Source organism: Mytilus californianus, unplaced genomic scaffold (genome assembly GCF_021869535.1).
Source record: "Mytilus californianus isolate M0D057914Y unplaced genomic scaffold, xbMytCali1.0.p SCAF_3, whole genome shotgun sequence".
NCBI classification, from domain to species: domain Eukaryota; kingdom Metazoa; phylum Mollusca; class Bivalvia; order Mytilida; family Mytilidae; genus Mytilus; species Mytilus californianus.
This window is the reverse complement of record NW_026262679.1, coordinates 41,166,013-41,190,132: the sequence shown is the minus strand read 5'-3', so window position 1 is coordinate 41,190,132 and position 24,120 is coordinate 41,166,013. Positions and strand designations below refer to the sequence as shown.

The window sequence follows — 24,120 nt, the reverse complement described above, 5'->3', positions numbered from 1 at the left end:
AAGTCCAGTTTCAGTGATGTTAATTTGTGAACCCGCTTAATAATACACCAAAATGATTCTCAATATGTATTATTCCTGAGAATCAAGTCAGTCATCTTAATAAGCGGTTCACTTGTTTCATATCTTCTCTTTTTGTTGAGATTTTTTTCGACTACTCACCATTCACTTTTACCGGAAGTAAACATGCTACATTTCGTCTTATAAAAAGATAAATTAAACACATTCGTTTCATTGAATGATTGCAAAAAATATTATTCAAAGTAAGTTGTCCGCTGAAAAAAATTGTTTACCAATGTTTTTTGTATTTATCGGGTTATCGTAAAAATATTTGTTTACGACAAGAGAATGCGCAACTTTCTGCGCAGAAGGCGCGAAAATTTAAACCCCCGAACTACCTTAATCTTGAAAATATTTATAAAAAATCTTCAGTGTGAGAAACTTCATCTCAAGTTCTCTAAATTTATACTTGGTGTACACAAAAGGAGTGTAAATTTTGCTCTTTTATCAGAACTGGGGCGTTTCCCCCTACAAGATGATATTGTAAAGTCAATTGTTAAATACTGGTATAGATTTGAAAATCTTCCGACTGAATTCAGTCTGTTGAAAGACGATTATAAATGCAGCCAAGAGTTTCACAAATCTAACATAACTTCTTGGTTCTCATTTGTTAAAAAGTTATTAGAAGTTTTTGAAATTAAACAAGAAGTAAAACATTTTGGACAATATAAATTTTTAATATATCTAACAAATTAATTCACACTAAATATATTAACAATTATTATGTTAGCCAAAAAAAATGCTTCTGATGGAAAATTGTTCAATTATTTGAAATTTAAACAAAATTTTGGTTATGAAAATTATCTCTCTTTGGTTAAGAACTTTGGTTTTAGAAGAGCTATTTGCAAACTACGTATATCTGCTCATAAGCTTCTAATTGAATTTGGCCGTTTTTCAAATATTCCACGAAATGAAAGAATTTGCAAAAAATGCTCCCCATGCTGTGTTGAAGATGAAATCCATTTTTTAACTTCATGTGAAAAATTTAACTCTGATAAGAGATTCTCTCTTTGAATTTGTTTGCCAAAAAATTCACAACTTTTCTTTACTGGACAATCAGCAAAAATTCATTTATTTATTAAGCTGCGAAGACAATCAGGTCCATAATGCTGTTGGAAAATTTATTAAAGTCAATATCACTTAGATCTATTTATTTTTCATGTAACTATATTATATACTATAAACCAAGGGCTTTATAACAGTCTAATTGTATTGTTATTGTGTATTTAAATTCTATGTATCTATGCTAATCAATGTTCTTTTTCCTTATACATGTATTCTCTTTATGCCCCTTGTGGGCCGCAAAGAATTCCGATCAAACCGGTACCAGGGGCCGTCTTAAACTTGCAGTGAGGTGAAAATTTTGTTCTGTGTTGAAGGCCTCACTGTGACATTGAGATGAAGCACAGCAATAAAAGTGCTATGTCATGGATCGATACCCCATATACTTTCTCTTTTATTATATATCTTTTTTTTTTAAATTTACAACTTTTTATTTTCAAGATAAAAAAATTAAAAGACTGTTGCTAATGCTGTTTGGCCTAAATTAAAATAAGTTAGTGGAGAGGTAGTGTGTGTGGGGCGTGGGGAGGGGTTTATTCGCCCGAGTTCTCTTTTTGTAGTACTTGTTCATGTATAAGATGTTTAATTCATGTATTTCTAAATTTTATTTGTATATTGTGTCAAATGAAATGATATAAATCAAAACAAGTGAGACCAAAAATAGCATAAACAGTTATTGCAGCATGTAGTTAGTAGTTAGTTTGTTTTCAAACACACATTCTGTTTTTAAACTTATACAGGTATGGAACTCGACTCGATTTGAAAAGGAATAACTTGGCCTGGGAAGAGCTGAAAATAAATATTCTGCAACACAAAATGCAGGAATCAATTGTTTACAAAAAAGAAAGAAAAAAAAAAAAATCCCAGGAAAAAAATAAGCATACGTAGCAACGGATATAAATAAATATTCAATTCGGATAAAATCCTCCTAATTATTCATTTGTTCATTGTTAATTGACTACATTACATGCATCTCATATCTGAAGTTAACTCGGATATATAGATGTAATGCAATCTATAAAACAAATAGATACTAGAAGTTAGTAACAATTTAAAAGTGTATTTTATGGACATTTCATGGATTTTTTTTATGTTGTAAAGGTAAAATATTGACATAATATGTATACATCTTGAAAAACATATATTTTTTGTATGATGCTGTATAGATCTAATACGAATGTGTAGCATAATATTGTGTGTACCATGATCTACAATGCCGTCACTCAAGCGAATTGTATTTCTATCAAATGTATATAATTAGGTATACATGAACTTATAAGACTATTTCTTGAAAAGGATGGCATATAAATATTATAAAACTAGCAAGTTGCTATACAGTTCGAAAACAAGTTGTCGTACTGTAAATATGTCAACAGGAGCAAGTTGCCGTACCCTAGGCTGGGTTAGCTTTTACCGATATTCTTTAGAAAACATCTTTTTGATAGCGAATTTCAGTAAATATGAAGTCACACTATCATAATCTAAAACTTTGTCTGGAAAAACAATGAATATCTGGCCAACGGGGCGACGGAGGGTGATCGACCTCGACATTTTCTGGTACCAATTGCACAGTTTTGGAGTATAACACAAACTATTGTCTTTGTTTGCTAGTTGTTGGCATAAAAAATTAAAGCTTTGTATATCAGAAAATCGTTTCAAAAGCGGTAACCTCATCGAAACGGTAGAAATGGTCTGCTTCGTTGGTACCACTGTGTGGCGATGATACACAGTGATCTTTAGTGACTTTTTACAATCAATTTCATCTTTTGATTGGAAACAACACGTACACACACATGATTTCTCAGATTGTTGCATCAGTGAAAAAATGAATTTAAAATATTTGACCACTGTGTATCGTACAACAGATTTATTTTAGAGACTACTTTTCTGTTAGTATAATTGGACAGTACATTAAAAAATAAGTTATCTTTCAGAATTATCCATATAAATAAAGGTAGATTACTAGTATATACATTTCTGACTTTCCAAACATTTGGTCTAAAATGTATTCGATGAAGGATAAATAAATCCAATTACAGGTGGTCTACGCACGGAAATCATATCTTGCATGCGTATTTTAGGCCGGTACTGCAACTGGCGGAATATCAGTTCCCGCGGGTATAATTCGACAAGTAACCAGTGCTTCGGTTTTGGCATGACTAATGTGATGCATACCCAGTATCAATTAATTTTGAGTTTATAAAAATATTGTAGTTGTTATAAAACTAAGATTGCAACTCATTCAGGCAATGCTACAATTAGACGGTGCCGGTCAGCTCTTTTTGATTTTATATTCTCAAAACTGTTTTAGTCTTATATACTTGATTTTTTTATTAGTTGTTACTGGCTTTGAACTAGCTGTTAGTAACTGCGAGTATTCTCAGATCTGTATTTAGTGTCTTTTTTGTTGTGGATATGTATAAATACCCTGCCACGTCCGGTCTGTGTTTTTGTTACTTGTTTTTCTGCTTTGTTTTGATTTGATGAGTTAAGCCCTTTTTAACTGATTTTTTTAGTTTGTTTATATGTTGTGCTGGAGCCTGTAACTCAGTGGTTGTCGTTTGCTGCTGTATATGATATTTGTTTTTCGTTCATTATTTTGTACATAAATCAGGCCGTTAGTTTTATCGTTTGAATTGTTTTGCATTTGTCATTTCGGGGCCTTCTATAGCTGACTATGCGTTATGTGTTTTGCTCATTGTTGAAGGCCGTAAGGTGACCTATAGTTGTTAAATTATATGTCATTTGGTCGCTGGTGGAGATATGTCTCATTGGCAATCATACCATCTTCTTTTTATATTTATATTTCGAATTCCAAAATGTTGATCTTCAGAGTACTTGATTAAGGTTATTCAAAACACATATGTTGTGCACACGGTTACCGTATTATACGTCTTTTTTTTTTTTTTTAGCTCACCTTGCCTAAAGCATCACTTGGCGTACGTGGTCTTCTCTGAAACCACTTCGCCAAATTTAACCAAACTTCGCCACAACCATTATTTGGGTATCTAGTTTAAAACATGTGTCCAATGAACAGAAATGTTCAGAATGTGGCGATCTACCTTCTGATAACATAAACAATTGTCAAACGACTTCCTAATGGAGTTATCGCCCTTTTATGACAATTTTGTTCCTTTTTTGACTAATATCTTAAATACTATAATAGATAGATAGAAACTTTGAACATAGAAAATTATCAGCAAGTGAAGATCTACAAATAAGTCAAACAGCCGTAATCGTCAGACGACTCCTTATTATAGTTATTGCCCTTTAATGACGACCCCCCCCCCCCCCCCCCCCCCCCCCCCCCCCCAATTGTAGTATTTTTGCCTATTATCTTGAAAACTATATAGGATAGATAGACACTTTAAATTGCAAAATTATCAGCGAGAAAAGCTCTACAAACAACTCAAATCTTGCCGAATCGTTAGTAGACACTTCAAACCTCTAGAATGATTGCCCTTAAATGAAGATTTGTTTTACCCTTTCTTGAGTTTTAGACAAAAAACTAAAGATAGAGAGATTCTGTAAACGAAAAAAAATAATCAGCAATACAAAATCTAGAATAACAAGTTTTTGTCATGAATTCTATTCTAGTCTACAATGTTGGAGAGTGTCCATTGTTGAAGATGCAAATAGACCAAGGTGAGTGATACAGGTTCTTTAGAGCCTCTAGTCACATTACAATTTGGTTGGTAACGCTGCTGGTGGACTATCATTCACCCAGGGTACCATCAGTGTTCTGGTATTTATTTGGCATACTTCAAACGATGTCAGTGAACTTCATTTTCAGCTGATAAAATTATGCAATTGTAATACAACTCTAATACAAAGTTGATTTTAAACGGTTTTGACTTTTTTGTTGAGACCTTTTAGGTTTTTATTCTCCAAATTATATTTTTATATTTTTGGCTTTCCAACCTTGTGGTCTCGAGTGACCTGAAAATGGTTATTCCCAAAACATGTGTTGTGCACACAGACATGATATATTTTTGAAGTAAATATCAATGAGAAAACAACACAATAACTTAAGCTTACCAAACATAGCCATGTTAGGACACTATACGGTCTTCATCCATATACACGCATCAAGCCATTTGACAAAGTGCAAGTCGCCGTCAGTCTGGACATTTATCGAATGAATAAAATTTAAAAAAAAAAAACGAGGGAAGATCTAAAATGGACATTAAATTTCATAAATTGAGAATTAATATGAGGAAACAGTGAAAACCTTCTAATTTAATAATTTTATTCAATAATATATTCAAAGTTATTCGTTTCATGTACATTACCCAAATTTCAAAATGTGCGAAGAGACGCCATTGTTGACTTGATTTGTATACCACTACACCAAATAACAAAAACTGACTTTGTTTGGCTATGGAATTGCCAATGTGCCATTTGATTGAGAATCCAACAACAAAAACATACAGTACACCACAACCAAATTACTTGTCAGCTAAATAAATTCTTGATGGCGATTGAACTAATCTATTTCAAAACTGGGCAACCCAAAGCTGATGTACTGAAGGGCGGTCCAGTCAGCAATATTTCACGAGTAGCAGCTGGGCTATCCATTGTCTGCATACTTTCAAGTAAATTTTGCTCGGACCTCCTGTTGTGTAACTGTTTTTCAAGATGTCACCATAATGGATAGAGGTATGAGGACAAGAGCATCTGAAAATAAGATCAGCAACAAACAAAGCTCAAATTTTAAAGTTTAAATTTAAAATTTTTCCCAACGTCTTCTCAGCTAGGGTTTCAAAGTAAAAGTGAACTATTAAAATCCACATAGTTTTACGGCAGAACTCTAAATGCTCAATCAGCATAACAGTAGCAATAAATAACGATTAGATTTGCCAAGTCTGTCGGTTCAATGGACGATTTAATTTTAATTCAAATTCCATTATGTATTTGTTTTTTTTTTTCATCAATGGAATTTCAAATATTATGTAAATTATCTGCAATTTTCTAGAAAATTCCCAAATTTTAATCAAACAGATTTTACTGCACGTAATCCCAAAAGATGTGCACTATACTCTCCATGGCTCAACCGAAGAGGTTATCAAGTGTATTTCTTGTAATCCTCCATTGCACATATAAGAATTTGTTCCAATAATTAAGTATTAAAGATTAAACATGCGTAAAAATGATGGGGAAAGCAAACAAGTCTTCAATCCATTTATTCCGTGACTTCAATGGACATCTATTAATAATGTGTAAAACTTATGTGTAAAACTGCTTGAATAGATTTAGTTACTATGCGCCGATTGTCGGATTTGACATTACTTAAATAATACATTTTGTCAAATTTGCAAAATTTCCAGTTCATAAAGTCCGAAAACTAACAACCAGACTGGGAATTTTCTCTCTCGTGATTGTTCAGTCATGTGTTTGCGTAAACCAATCACAATTATAAAAATATTTACATATACTAGTTTGTCTGCTGCTAAACACAAAGAAAAGGCCTTTGAAATGTGCTTCAATATCAAACATGATGGTTAAGACCGAATGGTTGATACCTATGAGGTAGGGTCAATTTTATAATTGCTTTAACGCGAAAAAAAATCTTGAAATATGATATAAAATAAAAACTACGTTTGGTTTGCAGATTTCAGTTAATACAATCAAATGAAAAAATAAATTCATACTATTTTATGTTGTTACATTTACAATACTGCTGTTAAAAATTATTCAAATATAACATTGCACTTCTGGAATTATATTTTTTAATAATCAAGTGTGTTACTGTTTACAAACAAAACCACGTGTCTACAACAAGGAAGTAAGATCGATAAGCACTTCGGATTATTGTTCATCATAAATGAAAGTGATTAATATGTTTTGCACCGGAAATTTCGAAATTGCTTTTAGACGTAGCAACCTTTTACGAGATAAGGCACTTATCTTGTTCCTGTGGTTGGTGGCCTATCATGCATCTTGTTGACATGAAAAGGAGCTAAAATTCAACATACCGGATTTCCAAATGCTAAGTAAGATATTTTTGTTAATATTAATCCGGATTTGGCTACAATTTAAGTCCTTTTTAGTTTAATCATCACGTCAACGTTTGTATGAGGTTTTGGATTTTCAAATGTTTTGGTCTCAACCATCGCCGAAGAGACATTAATTGTCGACCTGCTCAGCTAAAGATAGTGCAGTAAAATTGGTACCGTTTATGTTATCAACTTATCTTTACGCTTCTTTTTTCTGTTTCGCAGGTATCGTGTTGTCTTAAGTATTTTGCTGTGGTGGCAGATTTCAACACAGGTGCTTGGGTATGGTACGGATTTAAAAAAGAAAATTTTTTTTACTTAAAATATTCAATTTTCTATCTTTATACCATCTATCTATCATTACTGCGCATGTCTCACCTAGTTTCGAGTGAATTTACCAACTCTGATACAACCCCTCATTTTACTATTACGGTCACGGTTTCATACTTTACAGAGTTCAAAGGCAAATTTCGTGCATCTTTCATATAGATACGGAGTACATGAATTATTTCATTACGGATCATAGGTGCTTGGGGAGTGGATCCCCTTTTCCTGAATCTTTTTTTTTTGTGTTTTTAACTTTTTTCCAAAGTAAATATTATACAATTACTGTCTTTTGATGAGGTAAATGTGTGGTTTTATTGACTTTTGAAAAACTGATATTCACTGAGGCCAACGGGCGAAGTGAATGTCACTAGGTTTTTCAAAAGTCAATTAAACCACATATTTACCGAAACAAAAGACAGTAATTGTTTTATTCCATGTTCCGAGCGAGAAAAATATGTATAAAATAACAGTTATTTACCAAAACCAACTAAACGTCAAACATTGTATCGTTATTATACACGTAAAAGCACGCGACGTTTTGCGCGGTGAATATACTTTTTCCGCAGGTGAATACATGCTTATTTATTCAAAATCCCATTCATATAGAAAACCCTACTAAAGTTCTATCAATATGGAATAATCTTTAATATTCCAACATATGTTCATTTATTTATATATGATGCCCCTCTATTCTTATTTTCCACGTGGAAAATGGAAAATATTAATAGAGGGACAACATGTATATACTAATATCTTTTGGATAAGCGCAAGAATATATCAAATAAGTGAAAATAGGTTGAAATATCAAAGAATATTTTCTTAGTAACAATTAAAATATTTAGAAAAAGGGGGATCCATTCCCTAAGCACCTGCGTTACGGACGGGATAATCTATACTTGCGTACTATAATATTAATGTCACCCAAATACATTGGATTATAATAGTCCCTAAGCGGTCTATTGCTACACAAATTATTTATACTGCTCCCTAAATAAATATATATAGGTGGCGGTCGTATTTGTTAACAAATTAACTATAATAGAATATATCATAAAGTTAGGACCATCCTAAGACCATCTTAAGACACTTAAATAGGTGTCCTAAAGTTAGGAAGATTCTAACGAATTTTCCTAAATTATGACATGTTTGATAATCCCACTTAGGATAAAGATACGTACAACGATGACCTAAGAACATGTCCTAGTCATAAGAGCGCTTCGATTAACAGGCTCCAGGTCTATACCAGAGGATTCGTTAAATATTTATGATTTTTTAACGGCGAAACATTGAATCTAGAGAAAAAACTTATAACAGACGATCATTATACGTAGAGCGTAAAAACATTGAATCTAGATTGAAGAAGGTCTTAACCTGGAAACATTGAATATATAGTCCAGCCCTGACCTCAGTGACTTATTTTCATTTTTTTTTGTCACTGAGTCCAGCTCGCCCTCCATTACCTTCAATGGTGCAAGCTCCCGGGAAGATTACCCGGGGACGATTGGGACATGGCCAGAGCGCTCAAATACGAAAAATGTATAACAAATGTTAAAGCTTGATAAAATAAACAAGTTACATACCTTAAATACTTGTACACTATATGGAAACTCATCTTAACAGGAGGAAATCCCTTGCAGTCGGAGCTGTGGAAATCTTGTTTACATCAGTAACGTTATATTACGGAACGTAACGTTTCTACACTATAACGTAGACGAAACAGGAACCAAAAGAGCGAAAAAAATATATTGGTCCGTGTGCTTGTTTTCGAGATATTAGCCATTGAAATTTTGACGGAAAAATGTTCTCTCTTGATTGTTCATACTTTATCATTGACAAGTTTAAGTTCTCAAAAACTATTAAAAAATAACAAAGATTTTATAAGACTTTTACAGATGGCTTAATATTATGCATGTAAAACATTTATAAAAAGAAAAATGGGGGTTAGTGGGCAAAAAATTTTTAAGGCATTCAAATGGATAAAACCAGAGGATTCCGAAATTACAAAACATGACAAGCGAACATCCTTAAATCAACGACTTTGCACCTCATACTTTTTGTACGCGGACTTTACAGGCACTGAATGCCGCTGGTTAATTCTATATTAAATGTTTTCATAACTATAAATTACTCCAGCTTTTTTAAGTTTATTGCCTTGTAAAGTGAAGGAGAAAATTGACTATGAAGCGCTTTCACTCTACTTGTTCAATATTAAGAAGGAGGGACATAAACCAAATCAGTTTTAACTTTTCCATATATCATGGTTCCTTTCGTCGACGATTTTTCGTTTTTTGTGTTCTTTTTATGTTCTTATTATCATAATTAATATTTGATGCATTGATGTTTATAATTCAGATAGATTATTTGTATATGTGCCGACCTGCAGACAGGCCGAATTGTGTGGCATTTTCCCTTCGGTGTAACAATAAAAAATAAGCAATACATCATAAAATCGAAATAATTTAATTTATAAAATAGGCTTCCTTCTACCTATTTTTTTTGACAATCTTTCAATTTTTGTTAACATGAATCCAATTGAATTACATGATTTTAAAGTAAATTTCTGAAATGATTTATAAGTTCTCCCCCCGTGATATTTAAACAGATCTTCTTTTTTTAAATGAGTAATAAGTTTAATTACGTCCGTTCGTCTTTTATTACAACCCCCCACTGCATGCCATGTTTTTTGACCTGTCATGGTGTCATATATACTGTTAATTTCATTCTTCAGTCCGCCTACTATCTTCCCGTGTCTGTCAATCGTTTCGTCCGTCATTTTCCCCGTCATGTGTAATGAATTTATAAATCTTTTGTTTAAAAATTCGTTTACGAGGTCCATTTCCAAATTGGACCCTCTTCCTCCAGTGTAATTCACAGTTCGATTCCAAACCATATCCTCTCGTAATTTTGAGGGTAAAAAACCATTCACACCTGTAAAGAAAAGTTATCATGGTTGACCATCTCTTCTAGGACTAAAAAACTGATATCTATAATCACATGATTATTTTGTCCATGTCTTCGTAAATTTTCAGTAAATGACGGGACCATAAGAAATCTCTTCATCAATTAATCATCACCCCTTTATTTTTTGAACGAATTTTCAACCCGAATTTCAACGGAAAATTCCGAATATTGATTTGGGGTTGTACGGCGAATGGGCGGCTCTGTCCATTTCCTTGCGATAACTTATGAACCGCCCATTTAAAGCTTTTTGAATGTGAATTTAATTTTACTGATGACAGAATGGAGGTCAAGTTCAATACTGACGATTTTCACTTTCTCTCTTTTTTTTTTTGGACAGCTCTTGTTAATATTTCAACTGAAATTCCTGCCGCGTTAAGTTTTTTTTCTACTGAAACAGCAAAGGGTTGGTCTTAAATTGTTTTTCACTTTTATATCTTAGTGTAGTCAATTTAACATTGCAATTTAATGCATCCTTTTTATTCAGATTAACGATACTCATACCTGCTAATAATCTATGGGCCAAAGTAAAGTATTTTGGATGGTGCTTAACCCTCTTGCTGCCAAAGGGACATTTATGGCTTCTACACACAAATCTTGTTGATTGTGTAGAACGTCAAAGGTCCATGGTAACGTCACAATACTGAGGGGCACTGACAACGTCAAAGACGGCGCCAAAAGGACGATTTTGGCGGGAATGAAGCATTTTGAATAAAATGCATTATTTGTATACTTAAAACGGATGTCAAAAAATGATACAGGATCATAAGCTTGTTAGTACTATAATACCAATTTATTTAACGTGTTTACTAATTATCTAGTTCGTCATTTTCATGTAAAATGTTGCATATACTTTCGAGAAATTTGTTAAACGTTTTTTTCATACATCTTTCAATCAGAATATCTCATATAATAATCGCATTCCTAATAAATATTCATAGAAAAGGTAACTGTTATACTTGATTACGCGAAATATATAATATTCACAATACACGCTTTATTTAAGAGAACTGGAAAATTTCTTTAGGGCTCAAATGCCGCGATTGAATTCTCAGTGAAGATTTTCTTTTTGTAAAAGTACACAAATGTTACCCGATATACTTGTATTGCCATACGATATTTCAATACATTTTATTCCCGTTTCACCATTGAAGCACTAATCTAAAAATATTTATTTTCATCCGAAATGGGGATGTTAAATTAGTAGGTGACCCAATGATTTCTTTTCCTATCCTACATATCATCCTTTCCCAGTGGCAACCTCAATTTTCAGCCATTCATCACAGATCTTTTACTTTGTAGGACCCACTGAGCAACAGATTTATTGTACATTAAATTTCAGACGTCCTTAATATTGCATGAAATACTTGCCACTGAACGTTGAGAAGAGAACAATTTATCAATCAACAGATTTTAAAAGATATTTCGTGTATGCCAATTACAGTGTGTACTTCATCATAGAAAATGGAAATGAATTATTGATTCAGGTTCACTTGTCATGCTTGTAGACAATAGAAATTAATTTTAGAGAATTTCTTCCCTCGTTTTTCTGTTGTTTTTTTTAAATTCGTATTTTCAAACATTTCTCTAAAATTTTGAGCAATAAGTGGTCAACAAAATAATAATAAACATCATTAAAAAATAAACAAAATGAATATGGATAGTTATGTCTATAAAAATTATTTTCTCGCCTACCGAAACAAGGCTTCGGTGGAATGAAAATTTTAATCTGACACGTTTGATACTTTACAACAAGAAGTAGTTCATAGAATCGGCTGCTCGGAGTTTTTATTTATTTTTATTTGTACACGCATTGTTTTTATTTTTATTTTTATTGGGGGCCGTTGTTTTGTTAATTTGAGAGATTTTTTACGGTATTTATCAATTATAACAAGGTTTACTAAGCTAATCGGATAACAAGGATAAATATATTTTAGCATTTTAGAGGTGGTTAAGAATCAGTTATGCATTTCACTTGACAAAGATAAACAAAAGCACTTATAAAGCTAGTAGCACTGAATGGGTATATTATTTTCATTTTTTTTAAAGACGAGAAAGATAAAAAAAAAACTACATTTCAAGATTAAAAGTTGTATTTTTAAATAATATTGTATTAAAAACATCGTTTATAACAATCTTAGAGCAATAGTTTTCATAAAATTACTTTATCGCTCTTCATAATTACGGCTACATTGACGCGGGAAAAATAATGGACGGCGGGAAAGCGCTGTTCTACAGAGAGGCACAAGTTTTGCAACGTCACAGATATGAAACGTCAAGAAGCTTTTGGCGCGACAAAGCAAGAAAAAAACTCGGCAGCAAGAGGGTTAACGAGTTCTGTGCCACAGGGCCGATTATCGGCCCAAAGTCATACTCCTGTCAGTGCCAAAGGGCCGATTCATCGGCCAATTCAAATAATGTTATGAACTACGTAATGTACTATGACGTCGCCGTTTTTGCGCTAAATTTAATTCCTCCATCTTGTAATTTTCGCGCGTTTTTTACCAATATTAAAAAATATGGATTATGAAATTTATGAAAATAAAATTTTGTGAGGATTCTTTTATAAATATTATAGAATAATAGATATAATAATTTTATTATATTTAGAAGTATAGAGTCTCAAATTTATTCTCTTTTTTTCGGCGCTTTTGCAGTATATTTTATATATGCATTTTAGGCTTACTTTTCTGAAATTTTCGAGGGTTTACTTTAAAAAATGTATCATAGTAAAAAGAATATAAGTAAAAATGTAAATACATAAAATATAGAAGATAGAAATTATTCAAATAAGAACAAAATACCTTTACAAAGAACGGGTGAGAAAAAACGCAAGTACAAAAATAAAAAAAAACCCTCAAAAACGTGAAAAGATGAAAAGTTCGCAAAAAAGTGCAGTACACATTAATGACGTAATTGAGCTAATGACGTCATCCATTAATGCATCCATCGGATTATGGCTTATCCTAACCCTTGGTTTCGAGTTTGATTCTGTTTAATTATATACCGGTTGACAGCGGCAAATATTTCATAAGGTAACTGAATAAAATGGTTTAACTGACATACTGATAGGTTAGCGTATATTTTTGTTATGACTATTGCGATTGTATGGGTAGGAATTGTGACAACAGCAGCCTATTATGGACCCCTCAGAAAGAGTTGCTGTAAGGGTCCTTTAACATGCAAAGTGCACAACATTTTCAGAACTCTGGGCTTCTCATTGTTTATCAGTGGGTTTAAACATTCCGCATAGTCAAAGCTGTATCCACCCTCCATGAGTTTTACTGTAATATATTTATAAGAAATGATTTTCCCAATATTTCTGACTTTACATATTTTCATCAGACATCGGTTTCATCGTCTTCTTCTTCAGAAATTGCTTGTTGAGTTGGATGATTCCTACATCCCACAGACCCTACACATGATTAAATACTTGTACAAGCTAAATACTGTGTGTAGCATACTCAACTTTTATTTCAAGCTCTTTACCTTTGCATGTTAAAATAATTTGTTGAAGGATATCTGAACACAGAAAACGTATTGATTTTCGAGTTTCAGTTAATTTCATGTATCTAGGTGAACAAATATCGAAGGTACAATACAAAAATTGGACAAATATGCCATTAAAACATATGTATGTGACAAATCAACATGAGCTTGCCCTGCATTACATGTAACAGTATTCGTCCATACCAATTTTAAGCAAATTAAGTCGTCTCGCAGGCCTTCAGATTTTTTTGAAAATTTAGTGTTCACCCCAAGAACCGGTTTGGCCACAGCATAACAATTTCAAGTTTATTTACAATTTACACAGTGTGTATATGTTAAGTATGTTTAAATGAACATATGTTCTCATAGTTTAGGACTTTACTTATTATAGGTTGAAAAATACAGGCAAAGTTTAGATGTTTATGAAGTGTCCTATATTTTGACTTAAGTGGAACCTTAACATTGATTGTATTGTAACTTACGGACTTTCAGTCAAAAACTATTTAAAACATTGTTCAATAAACCTATGATGCAAAAATATCAATCTTTACATATTTAATTGGCTCAAACTCGAACAATGGAATGATGCAGTGCTGAAGGATTCGTCAATAAAAAGTAAATATACTTCGTATCGGTAAAAGAAATAAATCCGGAAATTCACTGAATTATAATGTCGATCAAAAATATGTAGAAAAACGTGAATTTATTAGAAAAACTGAGCCGGAGTGGTCTCATAACTTTACGTACTGAAGTTATATTACCTTTTCACACAACAAATTTTGAAAATATCGATGTACTGTAAATTTACAAATGTTGTAACCACTCAGGGAAATAAAATAGTGTGCATATCTTTAAAACTGGGTGAAAACGAAAAAATAAGGCTAAATAGAAGGAATTATAGTTTTATCATATGAATTAGCACTTAAACTTTCATAAAATGCCAAATCAAGAGTTTGAGGACTATAAAAAAGAAAGAAAAGTAAATTATCTTTTGAATAAAATAAAAAATTTCAACATGTCTTTTTCTTTCCATTTTATGAAAAACTGCAACGTAGGAAATGGCTAAGACCGGGTAAAAAAGTAAGATTAAGGTATTGGCCTATGCCAAAAAAATATTTTTAGCCTGCAGTTATGCCGGTCCATTAAAGTCGTGAAATAAGCACATTGTTCTTGATTTGTCACTCCACTACAATATTTTAGCTTTACATAGACTTCATATATCATAAATAACGCGCATTGATAATAAAATATGGTGCCGTTTGTACATGTGAGTATTTAATCATGCACTCCCAACAACAATTTTATTGAGATCTATAAAATAATCAAAGGTTGAAATATTGTAAAAGTGGTTAACCTTCTGGATTTTGCGCGATTATTTCAAAACAACAACCTTATATATAGATAATAAAAACAACAGACTCAGTTTAACTTTGTCAACCTTGTAGAAATTGATAGGCCTACAGGGTATCAATTTTTGTCCAATGAGACAGGAATTAGTTCTGCTAAATTTTTGACCAAAGAAGATTCAAATTGTTGAAAGAATTCAAAGTATCCTTAAATATTCAATTCTGAATCGAGTGTTTCTTATCTATTTTATTTTTCTATAAGTATTATAAGTATTATAAATATCGCTATTATTAGTGACTATTAATAATTTATATTCAAATAAAACTGAGAATGGAAATGGGGAATGTGTCAAAGAGACAATAACCCGACCAAAGAGCAGAAAACAGCCCAAGGCCACCAATGGGTATTCAACACAGCGAGAAAATTCCGCACCCGGAGGCGGGCTTCAGCTGGCCCCTAAACAAAAATGTGTACTGTCTAGTTCAATGAAAATGGACGTCACACTCAACTCCAAAACATAAATGAACTAAAATTAAAAAAAACCATACAAGACTAACAATGGCCAGAGGCTCCTGACTTGGGACAGGCGCAAAAATGCGGCGGGGTTAAACATGTTTTGTGAGATCTCAACCCTCCCCCTATACCTCTAGCCAATGTAGAATAAACAAATACACAGCAATACGCACAGTAAAAATCAGTTTAAAAGTAGTCCGAGTCCAATGTCAGAATAGGTAACAAAAGAAACTAACCAAAATGACAATGATACATTAATTAACAAAGGACTACTAGCAGTTACTGACATGCCAGCTCCAGACCTCAATTAAACTGATTGAAAGATGATGTCTTCATCATACGAAAACCAAGCACAATCTCTCCCGTTAGGGGTTTAGTATCATACCATCAAGCATTTTTCATTAGAACTGATGACAGAAAAATTTCAGTATGCAAATTAATATGACATAGCTCACTGTTCAAAATCATCCCAAAGTCACCAAGATTTAGGTAGGAAGAAGAGCAAAATGTTTAAAACAAAATCACTCTTATTGTGCTTATTTTTATAAATAACTAGATGGTTACCTGCGCAAGCGCGGGTACGAATGACACTCAATAAGTTAATTTTTTCATCGTGTTACGTACAAATTGGTTTAAGAGCAACGTATTTACATTTTTAATTTTTCGTTCATTATGAATTTTTTAAATTTATTTCCTGTTAGTCCTCACACGATACCATTACCCTTTTGAGACCCTGTTTACTTTTGATGAATTCATTAAAAAAAACGCACAAAAGTAACATTTCTAAATAAAAACGAAGATTTTTTTTAAAGCTGTAATGTAAATCCGAGAACATCCTGTATCATCTTATCTATATCTATTTTAGTCTGAGACAAACGTTTCCCTGAAACCCTAGCAAATGAAAACTCAATGACACCTGGAAAATTCTGCACCTTTAAAAATATTAAGAATGTAACCTGGAGAAGAAGCATGCGTTTGTGGAATTCTTGTGGATAAGGTTCCAACCCTTCAAGTCTGTCTTCCGCCGTTCTTCCTCCAGCCCGGGGATTGTGAGCATCATTATGTCTTTCACAAGTAAGCCCATCACCGTACACTACACATGCGTTTAATTTTGCGTTAGATATCGGGACATACTTGTGCAATTTCTCGAATATTGCGATTGTTCCAGCAGTGGAAGATGGATTTTCTTGAATTATTCCTAAGTTTATCTAAAAAGAAACGACTTTGGTTTGTATCTTTAATCATGATTTTTCAAACTTACAGAAAAATCCTTGAACTTAGCAATCGGCTTAAAAAAAGGGTTTTATGAAGAAAAAAAAAACAGAAAATTCTTTACGAGAAATTTATAAATAAAATTATATTTTTATTCTGCTGAAAAAAAAAGAATACTAAAACAAGTGCTTTTCAAAAAAAGGTGTATGTCTATATATTTTTTCATCATCTTTATCTTACTAAATGTGACTTTTTATCCATGACTGCTGTATGCTGATGGGTAAAAAGTTTAGGACTATGGGACTTAAAAGCTTGAAAATATTCTGCAGCAATAGATTCAACCTCAAATATCAGTCGTTGTTTCAAATCTATAATATCTTCATCAGATGGTAAGAATCTCGTCAGTGGTATTGTCGATGCCGGAATATTGTCATCAGTAGGTAGATTGGTAGTTTGAACCCTATTCACAGCAGCGTACGCGAGAGCCCACATATGGTACTTATTTTGATGATCTGTTGTTTGCTGTCTAACTGTCAAGTGCCTACCAATATTGTCCCAACAGAACGAGTAGACAGGATGGTGTTCTGAATATGAGTAAGAATAGAAACGATGTAAATGAATATTCAGTTTTGTGTTTTTGTAAACGTCAATCAAGTTTAAAATATGAAAAATGTAATATAACCGCGAATGAGACAACTCTCCTTTTGAGATCAAATGGCGCCGGTATTACCGAACGGACTTAAGATGCCCGTCTTTACTTTCAAACCATTAACCACAGGCACTTGTCTCCGAAAAGAAATACCTATATACTTTAATAAAAATTAATGTAAATAAGTATATTTTTAGAGACCAGTGCCTATGCCATTAACGCCTTAACATTTCTATCCCAAAGACGTACATGTACGTCCACGATGATCATGATTCAATATAAAGTTTTAAATGTAAAAATATCAACATTTTTTTCATTATGCTTTGAATTGCTTTATAATCAATTATTGAAAAGAAATCGTTTGCCGACAACTTGTTTTAATCAATATCCTGCAAGTGAACAAACATTATGAATCGCTGTTTGTTATAGGGAAATGTCTTTGTCTTTTCATTTACATCAACTCAATTTCAAAGTTGCAGATATATATAATCACCACATTATTACCCTTTATTATATACTTAGTAGTAAATACAGATAAATTGTATGTGTAATACAATCATTGGCAAGCGTGCTGTATCAGCCACCCGTGATGATATCGATATCAGCACGGTTGCAAAGGCTTTATCACACCTTTAATCTGTATGACGTCATGTCATCGATTGCAGTTACTGTTGCAAAGGCTTTATCAAACCCCTAATCTGTATGACGTCATGTCAAATCTATAATCTCTATGACGTCATTTCAAACCTCCTTATCAGTATGACACATAAAAAACATCTACCTGAAGTAAATGTATATAATAAAGTGTATATGATATGGCTTTTTCAATATCACACACCGTATCAACCCTCAACCAATAAAATCCATCGAGCAGAGCTCTTGGGATTATATTGGTGTCTCGGGTTTATACGGATGTGATATTGAAAAAGCCATATGATATTCTCTATGTATGTCCTGGTTTTGTTCTGTTATATTGGAGACGTCAAATAATCTCTTTCGTACATTTGTTTGGGTTAACTCATTTTGTCCACTAGGCGACAAAACATTCCTGCTAGACGGTTCACTATTTTGAATACCCTCTTCTTCATCTTCGTCATTCATACTTTGACTCTGTTCCTACAGAAAAAAATTTAAGGTTGAAGATGATTGAGCTCTAAAGCTTCACACACTGTGTTGTAGTTTGACCATCGTAATTGACTTCCATCCTCATAATCAATTTATCTATTTTGTTTTTTTGATTATTGTAACAGATCCGTGTTTTACCCGCTTGGCTTATGATAATTAGATACTATATTTGTGTTATTATTTTCTTATTTTATAAACTACATGTATATACATTAAAACTTAAAGCTACAAATCAACAACTTCCAGTTTTAGCTACACGTGATGTTCTTATCTATAAAGTCATGTATATTCAATAGCTATGTATGCGTGTCAAAATCGTAAAATACGGGAAAACATCGATAATGACCAGCCAGTACACACTGTTCTGATTTCATTTACACGTATAAAAAAAGATAAATGTAACTTTATTTATCTACTGAGAAAGTAACAAGCTAAACATTACATCTATCAGCTAAAAGGATTTTCAGTTTTATTTTTTACTGAAAGATTCATACAGCCTCTGTAAACTGTGATCGTAGTTGATATATTTAACAGGACGATTGTTTAATTCTGATCATTCCTCAATTAAACTTTTAGCCTCATTAATTTCTTTATCAAAATCTTTACATATGACATCAATTGCCTTTCTTATGGCAGTGGGTCCAAGACACCATCCCATTCTGTTAAACTGAGTTAAAACCTATTATTGTTGAAATACGCAAGATATCAATTTTATCAATCGTTATGTACAATTGCCATGTCCGCAACGAATACAGTTAAAAAAAAATATATTTGAATTTTCGTCTTTATTACTATAGATGAATGTTTTTTTATTGAAAGTTTCTACTAGTATATATATAGATTTCTTAAATAGCTCTTTTTTGAATATGTAAAACTTGTCTAACTTCAGCAATAGCTTCTTTTCTTTCACTTACAGTCGATTTAAATCCTCCTGACCATAACTGTATAGAGTTCAAAGTCTGGAAAGTTTTACACTGCGTGTTTCTCTTGAACATGACATTGAGTACACTGTATGATTTATGAGTTTAGGGTTTGGGGGTAAGTTTTCAGTTCTAAAACATGAGTGATACATATGAAAACATGTGCATATATATATAGTTATTTGAAAACATTAGTTTACATTTATAATGATAAGCGCAGTTGTCGTGAAATGTGAGGAAAAGGTCACAAGTTCCAGCTCCGATTGGAGAGGAAGTAACAAAAGATATCTACTCTACCAATTTTATGTTGATTTTCTAGGCAATGATATATATATATTTGCAATTAGTAACAAAAATCGTGTCAAACATTGTTCAGATTATATTGTATTGAATGAAAATGTGTCGTATGTAGTCGCCACATAAAGCTTAATATATTCTGTCCACAATTGACATATGCACAGCTTGACGGAAATAGAGCTCTGTTTCCTTTTTTGTTACTAATATTTGCACTATTTTTTTTAATATTGCTTATGTATAAGTGATTGCTTGTAATTCACTAAATATATACAGAAATGAACATCGTAACATTACCTATATTGGACTTTTTGGGGCGAGAGCATGGATGAAAAAACGCCATAAAGAGTTGGTGCCTTCAATTTCAGTTCTGACACTACTGAACTCCATTTTATCTGCTGCACTGTTTCTATTAAAATAGAAAGTGACAAAATGTTTTTCTCAGATTTTTTTGAAATTTCTTTCATTTCCTTGAAAATTATATCAAAACAGCATTCTCTTATAGCTCTACGCATACCATCAGTTCCATTTGCAAGTACGCTGCCACCTTTTCCACAATTCCGCTTAAAAAACTTACAGCAGTGTGTAAATGGCTGTTTATAGTATTTCCCTGTTTAACGGTATCCTTTAAAAAGACAAATTGATGTTATCATTATGTCCGTTGACAAATAGTTCATTCACCAGGACAACAGTAATAAAGACATTTATTAAAAGACTAATAATTTTCATTTTTATTACTTTTTTGTTATTATACTTAGTAGTAGTCAAATTTTACAAATTGTATTATCATAATTGCTATATCCTCGCCTTTAACTTTCAATGGTCTATTAAAATAATTTACATATAATGAATTGATATTATTCAAACGGTTGATACAATTCAGAAATGGGACGATCATTTGATATTCGGGGGGGTATGAAAATGAATAATCTGGCCTGGCAATAGATGATAAAAAAGTTGCCTTTGACAGGATTAAAATGAAATAGTATCCCCATACTAAAGGACAATGCGAGAATTGGTGAGGGAATGAACATCAATGATTTGGAGGCATTTTTTTCTACTACGGAAGATATCAATTGAAACTTGCATGTCTGCTTTAACTTCTTAATCGACCTTGGAGTGTTGATGGGAGTGGTGCGCCGTCTTTTGTTTGATATGTAACCATCACTAGACTCCTTTTCACAAAAACTAGTTCTTGCCGCGATAAAAGAATAAAAGTTCCCAAGAGAATTAAAGCAATCTGTGCTGATAAATAGTTCATTGCTGTGATACAAAGATGTCTGTAGACAAGTGTTGATAGCCTGGAGAACGGTTACTTTCCTACCTTTGTAAAGTTTTGCTGTAAGCGAATGTCTCAAATATCCACGCCTATCTTTTCATTCCTTAAATGGGGAATTACAATATATGCACTTCATTTCTAGTGTACATACAAACGGTAGACAAATAAACGTTTTAATAGTTATTGTATAGTTGACGGTATAAAGCATCCTGTTATCCAGTTTCCTTGAGGGAACGTTAATGTAACAATACTTTACGTAACAACTCATTTTGGAGTCCTCTCTGCGGTGCGCGTTTATCAATGTCGATGGGTAAAAACTGCAGTTAAAAAAATGTAAGACGTTAGGCGTCAGTTCCAAAATATATTGTATATGAACTGGAATGAAATCCATACATTCACTAGCTTGGAATAAATATATTTGTGTGTCGGAATGGTACGCATATATATGTATATTATAGATTAATTAAAATACAAAATTCATGGCAATCAAGATAATATTGAAATTGAATCTCGAGAACTATAATTCGACGAAGTTTAACATATTATTGTTATCTGTAAATTTGATATCTCAAGCATTTCGGAATAGATTTTTCTTAAACTGACATGGTAAAAATATCTGTTTTGAATCAAATGTCTCTATTTTCTACATAACACATCATACATTTTATTTTGTTAAAATTACATTCTGATTAATAACAATGGGAATATCGCCCGAGTTTGTTGTTTTATTCGGGATGTCCTGTTGCAAATGGCAAATGTCGTTTATTAAAATTTGTCACTTACGGCAAAAGTAACAACAAAGGTCAAATCAGATATAGAAAAGTATCTTTATATTAAGGAAGATTGTAATGTTATAGCAGCTATTCCAGACAGGTATATACGTAGTATTCAAACAAAGAAATTGCATATTTAAAATCAGGAAATTAAGAATACGTTTAGAATTCGACTATAGAAGTAGTCAGCTGTTTATGAGACTATTAAATGGCCGATTTTAAAAGAAAGAGTATTATTCAATACGGATTCAGTTTATTTATACGATTAAATCAAGAGATAGATAATACTAGTTTCGTAACAATAACATAACGGTACCAATTTTATTACAGCAGATGCGCATTTCGACAATTTATGTCTCTTCAGTGAAGTTCGAGGTAAAAATTTTGAAAACCATAACACTTATACAAACGTTGAAGAGCAAATCAAATAAAAAATGACCTAAAGTATAGCCAAACCAGGAATCAGAGGTTTGCACGAGATATATATTCCTTGATTTTGAATAATTTCCAAAAGTAGTGTCGATTTTTAAATGAAATCTGTTATTCCTATTTTTAGTTTTTCATATTGAAGAAGAAAATCGTTCAGAAACACAAATAACAAATTTTTATTAACATGAAATAAATTTTAAAACATAAAATTAGAGCGAAACATTATGAAAGGATTATCTGTAATGTTCATAAAAAGGGCGACTTAATTGTAATGAATTATTTCAGACCAAATATTCACCTGCAAGTGGAGAAATCTTCATGTGATTTTGAAATAGAGTTAAAGTGGTTATTAGGTTCATTGGAGAGAGATATGTCTGTGTCACCACAAACACTAATTTTCTGCAGGTAAATGTCTTAAATTCCTTTTTTGTGTTTCTTAAAGCCGTAATGAGGTTGGATTAAAAGTGAGGATTTTACAAGAAGCTTATATCTTAACCATATTCGAACGTTTTATATGTCTCTAGTACCGTTTAGTCAATGATATATGTCTGTTTTTAAAGGGGATCCATAATAAATAAAAGCGAGTCATGGTTTATATTCGCATATACAGTTAACTCGCTTGGTTAATTTCTTCAACATTCCCTATTAAATATGTAAACTTTGTGTTAAAATAAAAATCGCGTAAATATTATCATCAGGACAACTAAAAGCTGGTGATTTCAACTACAATCAAATATTTAAATGGTTTACGTTTCCAAATAAACTGACATATGTTTTAGATCTATCCCAACAGTTGCAGAGATCTTTTTGCTGTTCAATGATGAACTTGGGTGGGTGGGTGGGGGTGGGGTTGGGGTTGTGGTGACTATCGTTTTGTAGTGACTATCGTTTGGTGGAAATGTTTCACTCTGCAATTCCAGAGGATAGAAAGAAATATATTCTAGAGGAGTTTAAAAAGACTGATAGCAAAATCAGATGTGTAATAGCAACCGTTGCTTTCGGTATGGGTATCGATATACCTGACATTCGTAATGTGGTTCACTGGGGTGCACCAAAATCTATTTTGAGTTATTGGCAAGAAGTAGGTCGTTGTGCACGTGATGGAAAAGACGGCGTGGCTGTCTGTTATGCATATGCAAGATCTTTGCATAAAAATATAACATCATCAGATGTTGTTGATATGGTTAAGAGCACGTCATATGTACGACGAGCTACTTTTGCCAATTTTGCAATTCCTGGAGTCACCTCAGTGAATCATATCGTAAATTCACGGTGATGTTGCATCTGTGACATGGATATCTGGAAACATTGATCATTGTAAAAATAATTTTTATGGGATGAATAACTATTCGTATATCCCTTGGGCAAATCAAATAAGTGTATAATACCATTAGAAAAGTGACTATTGAAAATTATTCTCGGTAGAGAATTTCAATTAATTTTTTTTAACTATTGCTTGGTATTCACAGAAAGAACATCTATTCATTTAAATCGGGGTCGGAATTTTCATGCTTTATATAAAAAATAAAAAATAATTATCGTGTGATTCAGTTGGCTTAATGTTAACCATAATTGTATAGTGTCATGGAAAATTGATAGAAAACAATGTACGTGGAAAGTTAATCCTCTGTTACTGTATAACATTATAACTACTTGTTGTACCTTGGAAGGAAAAAAAAATCAGTAAACC

At 32.4% G+C, this 24,120-nt stretch overlaps 1 protein-coding gene across 4 annotated transcripts in view; it reads left to right on the top strand.

Annotated features, from left to right (window-relative positions):
* Positions 1 to 6,247: 6,247 nt before the first annotated feature.
* The window catches only part of LOC127734586 (uncharacterized), a 77,557-nt gene continuing 59,684 nt past the window's right edge, over positions 6,248 to 24,120 (top strand). The window contains exons 1-2 of one of the 4 annotated variants that reach the window (XM_052244540.1): positions 6,248 to 6,648; positions 7,341 to 7,402. In XM_052244540.1, the coding sequence (XP_052100500.1) occupies positions 6,614 to 6,648; positions 7,341 to 7,402 (97 nt within the window). In that variant the 5' untranslated portion in view covers positions 6,248 to 6,613. Of the gene's footprint in view, positions 6,649 to 6,852; positions 7,113 to 7,340; positions 7,403 to 24,120 lie in introns of those variants that run through there. The other 3 variants (XM_052244537.1, XM_052244539.1, XM_052244538.1) reach the window with 3 other exon arrangements.